This window comes from Chrysochloris asiatica, unplaced genomic scaffold (assembly GCF_000296735.1).
Source record: "Chrysochloris asiatica unplaced genomic scaffold, ChrAsi1.0 scaffold00142, whole genome shotgun sequence".
In the NCBI taxonomy this organism is placed as follows: domain Eukaryota; kingdom Metazoa; phylum Chordata; class Mammalia; order Afrosoricida; family Chrysochloridae; genus Chrysochloris; species Chrysochloris asiatica.
Genome location: NW_006408660.1, coordinates 4389751 through 4401406, shown reverse-complemented (window position 1 = coordinate 4401406; position 11656 = coordinate 4389751). Strand labels below are relative to the sequence as shown.

Below are 11656 nucleotides of genomic sequence, written 5' to 3'. Positions count from 1 at the left end.
TGTAAATTATTACATATGCCTGAGTGGGTTTTTTTGTTTGTGTGTTTTTTAAAAATCTAAAGTGGATAGAGAGAAATACTTTTAACTGATGGTATATGGAGGGGATTATAATTATTGTATTGAAACAAATTTTATGAATTGTTGAATGTGAAACTGATGATGTGCCCTATAAACTTTCACTTAATCCACAATAAAAACCTTAAAAAGAATAAAGAAGCTATTATACCTCATTGGAAGATTCAGCAAAGTGGCAGGATAGAAGATCAACATATTAAAATCAAGCAATACCATTTACAATAGCCGCCCAAAGGATGAAATATCTAGGAATAAATGTAACCAGAGAAACAAAGGACCTATTCAAAGAAAACTACAAAACAGTACTATAAGAAACCGAAAGAGACCTACAAAAATGGAAGGATGTACCATGCTCCTGGATAGGTAGACTTAACATTGTGAAAATGTCAATACTGCCCAAAGCAATTTACACATATAATGCAATCCCATTCTAGATTCCAATTACATTCTTCAAAGAGATGGGAAAAAAATTACAAATTTTATGTGGAAAGGAAAGAGACCCAGGATAAGCAAAGCATTGCTTAGGAAGAAGAATAAGGTTGGAAACCTCTCACTCCCTGATTTCAAAATTTCTTACACAGCTACAGTGGTCAAAACAGCTTGGTACTGGTGTAATGAAAGATATGTTGATCAGTGGAACAGAGTCAAGAATCCAAAAATTAATCCATCCACATACATTCAACTGGTTTTCAACAAAGTGCCTAAATATATCGCCTGGGGGAGGTGATAGTCTGTTTAATAGATGGTGCTGGCAGAACTGGAAAGTGATAAGCAAATGATTGAAACAAGACCTTTACCTCACGCCTTATACAAAAACCAACTCAGCATGGATTAAAGACCTAAATGTGAATCCTACAAGTATGAAGGCCATCAATGAAAAAATAGGACAAATGTGAGGACTCTAATTCAGAGCACATGTAGACCACCAAACATTGTGAAAATAACACAAACAAAAGTAGACAAAATAGGTGATTGGGACATACTGAAAATTAAAAACTTATGTGCATCAAAAGACTTCACCAAAAGAGTAAAAAGGGAACCTACAGAATGAGAAAAAATCGCAACAACACATCAGAAAAGGGACTCATTTCTAAAATACATAGGAAACTACAACATTTCTACAAGAAAAAGACAAATAACCCAATTAAAAATAACAATGAGGTATCATCTCACACCAGCAATAACAGGAAAGATAAAAAACGTAGAGGACAATAAATGCTGGTGAGGATGTGGAGAGACTGGAATGCTCCTGCATTGCTGGTGGGATTGCAAAATGGTCCAACATCTCTGGAAAGCAATATGGTGCTTCCTCAGAAAGTTGGAAATAGAAATACCTTATGATCCAGCAATTCCTCTACTTGGTATTTACCCATAAGAAATACGAGTCATAACATGAGTAAATAGATGCACACCAATGTTCACAGCAGCACTATTTACAATAGCAAAAAGAAAGAGACAGCCTAAGTGTCCATCAATTGAAGAATGGATAAGCAAACTGTGGTACATACATATAATGGAATATTACTCTACCTTGAAGAACAAGGAAGCTGTAAGCCACCACATAACATGGATGATGTTGAGTGAAAATAGCCAGTCACAAAAGGAGAAATATTGCATAGGATCACTATTGTAAAAGACTAAGAAAAAAAACCCACACTAAAAACAGGGAGAGGGATTCTTTGCTGGCTACTGGTATGTGGGGGTTGGGGAAGGGGAGGAAGGGGAAGGTGGAGCACAGGGTAGGGAATAAACACAGGATAGTTTGGGTGCTGGGGAGGGAAGCAATACACAGGAAGGCGGAGGGGAATGGAAGAACAAAGCAGATGGGAGAACCATTAGGCAGGTTTGCATGGGCTAAGTGGGACAGAGGTAAATAATGATGTATGCACACCCTTGGAACAACAGGGCTCTGGGATACAGGGATTGATGCATGGTTTAAATGGGTAAAAGAGGGAAAATAATATTAAGATGCTTGGATGTCTTTTGAATCTTGGTTTCCCTTGCACGCCATTATAAAATAGACACATGAGGGGGAGAGATAGGAATAGCTAGAAATATTACGATAGAAAGCTTATAAATCCGTCTTCTGCCTATAACTGATTGTTGTTGTTGTTAAGTGCCATCAAGTCTATTCCGATCCATAGTGACCCTGTATAGGGTTTCCAAGGAGAAGCTGGTCAGCTTGAACCACCTACCTTGCAGTTCAAACAACTTTGGAGTCTGATGTATTAGCCCATAGCACCACACCAGGACTCTAAAATGGGGCTACAACTTGCCCAGTGAAGGAGGCTTCCTGTGGAGCCTCTGCATTGCATAAGACCATAGGTGGACTCCTGAACCCCATCCAGAATCTTCTGAGGTGGGAAATCTCTAATTGATACGACAAGCAGAACAGCCTAGAGCGGCTAGAAGAACAGAAGATACTTCTTGAAAGAAAGACTGACAGGAATAATAAACAACAATAATGGCAGTCTGACTGATTACTACAAGAACAAGCAAGTTGCTTGCCCAGGAGACATCAAGGCAAGTGGTCAGGTCCCCTCAGGGCAAACCCCTTTCCAAGACTAAGACTCAAGCAGACTTGTGCTCTGACTGGTGACCACATTGGTCACCGATAAGGGGAAGTGAGGGGAAAACAATGAAGCTGCAAGCTAAGTCCTACCACGTTCAACAGACGCCTGTAAACCTGCGGGGAGACCTAGTTGGCCAGCAGTTTGGCAAAACCTGGGGACTCCCTGGGCCCAGAGTCAGTGACACAGCCACAGAGGACTAGAGTGGAGAGTGAAGCGTCCAGCTGATAAGAAGAGAGGGCTTATGCACAAGAACACCCACACCTGCAGATAATACCCACTTGATCTGACTTCAGTGGCTGGATGATCAGAACTCAACTAGAAGAGAAGAAAGAAGAAGGGAAAAAAGAGTAATCTGACACAATTTGATGAACTTGACCTACACCTATGAATACAGTAGCTCAAAAGAGGGAACAAATCTTTACAGAGAGGATCATTCCCACCCCCTTGATACACAGGGTAGATAGGGATGGGAAACTTTGACATTGGCTACCCAAAATGGGGGGCTACATAGGCAAGAAATGACTGGATTACAAGCTTTCAAGAGGGAACCTAGATCCAGAGGGTGCAGAGGAAGGTAGTATCCAGTCTGTCTGGGCAGGGATGCTGAAAGGAGATGGGGATAGGACTTTTGTGGTACAACAGTGAATAATTATTATCAGAAGTGACTGTGAGGGTTGGAAATGTAAAGGTAGATATTTTCTAGCAAAAGAAGGGGAGTGGTTGACTTTGCAGTCCAGGAGCAGAGGTCCCTGGGACCATCAAGGGAGAAGAGCTTAGTGTGGGACCCTACCCAGAGAAACAGTGACACTAGAGATGGAGGCAGAAATGATGACATGGAGAGATGGAGCAACTGGGGACTCTAGAACCAGAGAGGGAGAGGGTCTGTATGGTGATGCCAGAGGGGCAGTCTTGTGGGGTATACCCTTTGGTTGTTTGATGATGCATGGAAGGAATTGTAACCATGACAATGAAATTATATAAGATAGGATGAATGTAAAGCTAATGTTCTCCCATGTAAACTATCACATAATTCACAATAAAACTTTTTTAAATACCACAAGTGGATGGCTTTAGCACACAGAAATTTACTTCCTCACAGTTGTGGAGGCTGGATGTCTGAATTCAGGCACCGGCTCAGGGATGGATAGGTCTTCTCTCCCTGTTGGCTTTTGGGGAAGGTCCTTGTATCTTTAGTTTCTAGTCCTTGACTCCTTGGTGGTCTTCATGTGACATTACATTTACCTTCCCTAACTCTGTTTGTTTGCTCAACTTGCTCTTTTATAGTTCAAATGAGATTGAATAATTCAAGACACACACTATACTAACAATACCCTATTATAGTAACAAACAAAACCCATTCCCAAATGGGACTATAAACCACTCCAGGAATTAAGATTTACAATGCATGTTATTTGGGGACACAATTCAGTTTGGAACACCCACCTTGACCACCTTGAGCACTTTGATGGGAGAGTTCCGGAAGCAGTTCTCCCTCAGGAACGAGCAGATGGTGTTGACAGCCTTGTTCACCTGGTCCAGGAACTGGCGAGTGGGCTGCAGAAACTCACTGATGAACTTGTTGAGGTCCCCGGCCGGGGTTTGGTAAAGGAGGGTGGGCTGCGCAGAGCATACCGGGGGACCAACTCAAGACAGGACTCCCCAGGATCACCCCAGCCCTGCCTCTGGCTGTCCTGTGGGGACAAGACTCTGGTCCCTCTCACCCCCTTCTCTTCCTTCTCATGGGTTGACAAGTCCTTGAGGTAACATCAGAGGGCTCCAAGTTCCAGATCTGGTTTCATCACCAACACAGACCCTGAGTTTCCCCAACTTTACATGGGGCAGTCCTCTGGGTGGGTTTGGGTGTTAAACTTCGGTCATAAGATCTCTGCAGAGCAGCAGGTGTGGACAAGAAGGATCCCTGCTGGAGCAGCAAGTGGCTCAGGTATGCAATTGGATTTCTTAAAAGCAAAGCCTGAGACATGGGTTCTTTGTTGTTATTAAGTGCCATCAAGTGAGTTCCGACCATACCGACCCAGTATAGGGTTTTCAAGGTGCAACTGGTGAATTTGAACCACTGACTTTGTGATTCAAACCTACCTTGATGTCCTGCGCTACACCTGATTAATTGGGGGCATGCACATGAGAGCAGAGGAGTGTGGAAAGCAGGAGAGGGTGGGAAGGAGCTAAGAAGAGAGATTTCAGCTGAAAAGCAGCTTTGTCCTGATCCAAGGCAGCTCTGGAACACTCATTGCATCTCAGAGTTGAAATGAGATAAGACAAGGTTGGGCCTTTTGTGCTCTCATGCCACTCAGGCAAGGAGCCCTAGTGTTGCAGCCATTCAGAGCTCAGCTGCTAACCAAAATGTCTGTGGTTCAAACCCACCTGCTGCTCTTCTGTAAAGATGACAGCCTTGGAAACACTAGGGGGCAGTTCTACTTTGTCCTAGTGGGTCGCTATGAGTCAGAATGGACTTAATGGCAGCAGATTTGGCCATTCAGGCACTAGGCTGGGTGCATAACAAAATGCCGCTCTTGTGGAGGGAGGTCTCTAGAAATGAGGCAGCTGTGGGCCTGGGGAGGGGCATGCAGAAAGGGGAGGGACACGACAAGTAAAGAGGAGGGATGTAGAGAGGTGTAGGGGAAGGAGCACCAACAGCGTCCATCAGCCCGGAACTTGCCACTTACCATTACATCCCAGGGCAGCACAGGCGTCCCATCTCCATTCACAAAGCAGGCCTGCGTCTCCAAGGCTGCTGCTTCCTGGGCCAACAGCTCCCAGTTGCCCTCGCCCACATTCCAGGTGGGGTCAGCTGGGTCCAGGACTAGGGGTCTGGTGTCAGAATGGGTGGGCAGGAGAGTGGGAAATAGTGAAGGAGAGAGTCTGGGAAGGGGCGTGTGTTCTAGGGAGAGGGAGAAGAAGCGCATCAGGAACTCAAGGTTGCAATTTATCAGAAGCAAGGCCCTCAGCCTGGAAGCTACTGGGTGTGGGGTGGGGGCGGGGTGGGGTGTGTGTGTTGGGGGGCGGGTAGGGGGCTTGTTGGCTGCAGAACCTGCTGGAAGGTGAGGAGATGGCTTGTCCAATCAGGCTAAAATACAGCCCTGAGACTTGTGCATACCTACAACAGAGTAGCAGCCAAGTGTCTAAAGCATTTACTTATGAGTGCCCACTCACTTAATCCTCTCATCAACCTTCTGAGATCAGGATGATTATCACTGTTCTAGTTCCACAGGCTCAGAGAGGGAAAGTCACAGCAAGTAACTGGTAGTGCTGGGATTTGAACACAGGCCCTTAGGCTTCAGAGTCTGGGCTCTTAGCCCCTAAGTTCTACCCAAAGAGGCAAGTGTACAGACTCCTATGGAGGTCTATATATGGGTTTTTAGTTTTCCATAAAAAAAAGTCTCACCTGAGTGAGCTCAGGCAAAGCACTTGCTTTGGGAAGATGTGCCAAGCACTGTTTTGAATAACTGTGGGGGTGGGGATAACTCCTATCTAGAAAGCTCAATATAAGAGAGTCAAGTATCACACTGGCTTGGAGCATGGGCGCTGGAGCCAATTGTCTGTATAAATCCCAGCTCTGTGCCCCCCAGACAGATGCAATGACATCGAGGGTGAGGGGTGGGAATGGGTAGGATGTAGGATGGGCAGTGGGTTTACACCTGGGTTTCTGGAGCTGGCCAAGCACGTGCGTTCTTAGAGCTGGATCCTCAAGGCCATAGTTGACAGTCCAATACACACAAAGCTGCCGGTGCTGCTGGACCAGCCCCAGGACAGTCCGGAAGCCTTGGGCCATGTGGAAGCTCTCCTTCTTGCAGCCCTGCTCCCAGGCGAAGATGGTGAGGAGCTCCAGGGCATAGGCTGGTGGCAAATACACACGGGATGGCTGTCCTCCTTGGTTTTGAGCTGCAACCTGTCATTCAAGGTCAACCAAAGACTAGTGGGTATGAGCACCTACTATATACTGAGCAGAGGGGAGGGGAGGAGATATTAAAGGTAGAACCACAGAAAGAACAGAATCTTGGTGAAGGTCATGCTCAACCTTCTTTTACAGGTGGGTTACTCAAGATCTAAAGATGGGGGTGATTTGTCCAAGGTCACACCTTGAAACTACAGAGCTTAGACTAGAACTTGGAGCTTGCTGGAGTGCTCCACCAAGGAGTGTCAGAGGTGATTTACAATCTAGAATGGGACTCTGCTGTATTAATCTTGGTATCCCAGCACCTCTCATAGCAATTAGCTATAGAGGGTGCTCAGAAGATGCTTATTGAACAAATGAGTTCATGAATGTGAACTGGCCTTCAGAGATAATGTCTAGGAAGGGAGCACAGAGTTAATCTAAAGGTGGTAGGTACTTGAGTAGGGAAAAACAATTCCACTGACCTGTAGGAGAATGGTTTTAAGTGGAATTCTTTTAAATGTAAAACATTTATGAAAAGCAAGATAAAGAACATGATGTTGTCTCTGTATTCATTTTATTTTGGAGGACCTATATCTTAGATGAAAATTAAGACCAATCAGATTAAACTCTACCCACACCATCCTGTATTTTAAGATCTAAGTTTAACTGGTCAACAGCTATTAGTACACATAAAGTGTGATGAGCTTTGTTACCAACTCTTTTACATCTCTCTGCCCCTTCAATTTCATCTTTCAGCCTCTTCTCTTCCGTATTCTTTGGTTTGTATGTGGTTTCTCAGTTAATATATAGCTAATAGCTCTTATTTTTCTTAGGCTTTTAACTGTTTAGGTCTATCTGGATGTAAGGAAGAAAATACATTTGATGGAAATACTTGTATATGTTTAAAGACCCAATGGCTCCTTTGGAGCTTGTACATTCAAGAATGATTAATCTGTGTAATAAACTGATCACTGCAGTCATTACATATAACTGTGTGAATAGGCTTCTTGATTTTAACTTTATCTAGCTGAGATTAGTGGTAGATTTTCCCTCACCTCTGAGATGTTTTCATTATATTGGTTGCATTTTAAAATCATGAAATAATTCCAGCTTACAGAATAAAAAGGCTATTTTAACAGCAATTTTACTGAACAAGATAAGTGCAGAATCTTAAAAGTATTTCCATACAACTCACATGTGCAGCATTCCAGGAACATAACTGCTAAACTGAATAAGAAATTTGCTTTATTAAGGAAACTAATAAAGCTGCCCACCACTCATCTGTCAGTTTGTTGTACTGTGGTGGCTTGTGAATTGCTGTGATTCTGGAAGCTATGTCACAGGTATTTTAAATACCAGCGGGGTCACCCACAGTGAACAAGTTTCAGATGAGCCTCCTGACGAAGACAGACGACAAAGAAGGAGAAATGAACTACTTCTGAATATTTAGTCACTGAAAACCTTATGAATAGCAGTCAGATATAGTGCCTGAAAATGAGCTCGACAGGTCGGAAGGCACTCAAAATGCGACTGGGAAAGAGCTGCCTCCTCAAAGTAGACTTGACTGTGATGATACGAATGGAGTAAAGCCCATGGGAGTAAAGCCCTTGGGATCTTCATTTGCTGATGGGGCACAACTCAAAATGAAGAGAAGAATTTTACCAACATCTTCAATCTGAAATTGATCAAATATGCAATCAAGATATACTGATTAAAAAAAAAAAGAGCTATATTGATTATTACTGGTGATTGGAATGCAAAGGTTGGAAACAAACAGGAAGGATCAATAGTTGGAAAATATGGCCTTGGTGATAAAAATGATGCTAGAGATTGCATGAAAGAATTCTGCAAAACCAGTGATTTGTTCATTTCAAATACCTTCTTTAAACAGCATAAGAGACGACTATACACATGGACTTCGCCAGATGGAAAACAGAAATCAAATTGATTACATCTGTGAAAAGAGATGGTGGAAAAACTCCATATCATCAGCCAAAACAAGGCCAGGGGCAGACTGTGGAACAGACCATCAATTCCTCATATGCAAATTCAGAATGAAGCTGAAGGAAATGAAAACAAGTCTGTGAGAGCCAAAATATGACCTTAAATATATCCCACCTGAATTTAGAGACCATCTGAAGAACAGACTTGAAGCATTAAACACTAAAGACTGAAGACCAGAAGAGTTGTGGGATGACATCAAGAACATCATACAGGAAAAAAGCACAAAGTCATTAAGAAGAGACAAGAAAGAAGGAAAAGGGAAATGCCTGGGGACTTCCGGTACGGCAGGACAGTCAGAAAAGGTAGGGACTTGCTCCGGCGGAAAAAACAAGTGGGATCTCGCAAAGGAAACATTCATAGACCCAGCCCCACGACTTTTGAACTATCATAATCTCTCCTGGGCTCACATTTTTGAGAAACCGCACTAACAAGGATAAAGAAAAGTGATTATTTTGGGACTCTTTCCTGTGAAGACTGCGGGTCACTCCTGCCACTGCAGAGTTTAGAAAGCGGGACCAGGGCCGGCCCACTCGGACAGCTGCGTCTCCCAGAAGGGCCAGAGGCGATATAACTTCCTCCTGCCCCAAGTCTCCCCACCCTGGCTTGAGACCCCAATAAAAATCAGCCGGGTACAGGTCACCCACGCACAGAGAGAGTGAGGAATTCTGGAGGGTGTAAAAAAGGCTGTGGCGGCTTCTTGATGTCACCCATCATCCCCCAACTGTCTCTGCAGCTAAGCCCCCTGCCCCCACTCATAGCTAGCAGTGGGATCTCACAAAGGGGGTGTTCATACACCAGTCCCACGGCTTTTAGACTATCATAGTCTCTCCTGGGCTCACATTTTTGAGAAACTGCACTAACAAGGATAAAGAAAAGCGAGTATTTTGGGACTCTTTCCTGCGGAGACTGCAGGTCACTCCTGTGACTGCAGAGTTTAGAGAGCGGGACACAGGGCCGGCCCACTTGGACAGCTGTGTCTCCCAGAAGAGCCAGAGGTGATATAACTTCCTCCCGCCCCAAGTCTTCCCGCCCTGGCGTGAGATCCCAATAAAAATCAGCTGGATACAGTGCACCCACGCACGTAGAATTCTTGTTGACTACACATCCATCCCTCCTGGAGGTGGGAACTTATCCTCCCTACGTCCCATAAGAAGAAATAGCGATCGTAGCCATATAGTCAAGCTACAACATAATACTCCACCACTTATACGAGACCCAACAACATTTGCTACGATTTACAGACGAAAAGGAAAGACCATCTCCTGACCACATTAATAACACTAATAATATTAATAATAAAACAATAACCATGACCAATAAGAAACAATCAACTTTATCAAACCATGTCCAAAAACAGAAGAAAGGACCTGATGCAAATGAACTGGAGACAGACAAAGCCTTCATAGAGGAGGAGGAGCAAGTTTTGGATATGCCTAAGAGGAAATTCAGAAGAATGATATGGAAACAAATTCAAATAATCCGAAAAGGGGTCGAGGAAAATAAGAAGTAAAAAAAATTCTCCAGGAACAATCAAACAGGATAGACGCAGACAGCATTGGAAACAATTCAAAACCTGCAAAAAGATGCCCAGGTGATCAACGATAAGATGTCAGAAATAGACAATAGCATTAAAGGAGAAAGGAGCAGACTAGAAGAGATGGAAGCCAGAACTAGCGAGCTGGAAGACAGATCTCTCAATACTGCCAAGGTAGAAGAACAAGTAGCTAAAAGGATAAAACAATCTGAAGAGAGTCTAAGATTCATGCTGGATAACATGAAGAGGAATAATGTAAGAATTATTGGCATTCCGGAACAAGAAGAAACAAATCCACAGAAGAGACCGTGGAAAATCTTCTGGAAGAAAATTTCCCTAACATCTTGAAAGACTAAAGGATAAGCTTTCAAGAAGCCCAACGTTCTCCAGGAAGCATAGACACCAGAAGAAAATCTCCAAGACATATAATAATCAAGCTCTCAAAAATCAAAGACAAGGAAAGAATATTAAAAGCAGCCAGGGAGAAGAGAAATATAACCTATAAAGGCATGCAAATAAGATTAAACTCTGACTATTCAGAACAAACCATGCAGGTGAGAAGGCAATGGGGAAACATATACAAAGCTCTGCAAGAAAAAAAACTGTCAACCAAGAATTGTCTATCCAGCAAAATCAAATATGATGGTTCGATCAAAACATTCCAAGATAAACAGAATTTGAGAGATTTTATCAAAACCAACCCAGCACTTCAAAACATCGTAAAGGGAGTTCTGTGGACAGAGAACCAACAAGAACAGACAACAAACAGAGATTGACAAGTATGGCAACACCACCTGGAACACACCCAACAGATAGCGGAGTCCAGAACAGAATGAGATAACAACGACAAAAACAAAAGAACAGGGAGATCAATTGAAGGCCAAAAACATATCAATGTCAAAGAAGGGACAAACGCAGCAATGGAAGCCCAGGTGGTGAGGATGCCAGGTAAATTACAGGTTACAATGGAGTATCCTAAATGCAGAGAGAAGTTACTAGACTACAAGGTAACCCCAAAGAAAGCTAACACTCCACAACATATCATAAAAACGAATTCCAAGGAGATCAAGCAAACAGAGAAACTAGCAGGAAACCGACCAAAAACAACTCAGAAGACATAAAGCCAACACAAGAAAGAAAGCAGAACCAAAGAATGATCAACATCGCTAAAAAAGTAACATAATGACAGCAATCAATTTGTACTTATCAATAATTACACTGAATGTCAATGGATTGACTGCACCAGTGAAGAGACAGAGAGTGGCAGAATGGATAAGAAAACAAGATCCATCAATATGCTGCCTGAAAGAGACACACCTAACATACAAGGACAAAAGCAGACTAAAAGTTAAAAGGATGGAAGAAAATTTACCAAGCCAACTGTAACACTAGACAAGCAGGGGTCGCCATATTAATCTCCAACAAAGTAAATTTTAAGATGAAAATCAGCATAAGAGACAAGGAAGGACACTAGCTCATGATTAAAGTGTCAATTGAGCAAGACGACATAACTATAATAAATATATATGCCCCAATGAAAGAGCACCAAGATACATGAAGCAAACCTTAATGGAA

The 11656-nt window shown here is 43.1% G+C and overlaps 1 protein-coding gene across 1 annotated transcript in view; it reads right to left on the bottom strand.

The window, feature by feature from the left end:
• The window catches only part of LOC102835246 (2'-5'-oligoadenylate synthase 3-like), a 125354-nt gene that overhangs the window by 76263 nt on the left and 37435 nt on the right, over positions 1-11656 (bottom strand). Inside the window, exons 3-5 of the mRNA XM_006870511.1 lie at positions 6305-6503; positions 5333-5477; positions 4092-4265 (exon numbers count right to left, since the gene is read on the bottom strand). Of these exons, the coding sequence (XP_006870573.1) occupies positions 4092-4265; positions 5333-5477; positions 6305-6503 (518 nt within the window). The remainder of the gene's footprint in view (positions 1-4091; positions 4266-5332; positions 5478-6304; positions 6504-11656) is intronic.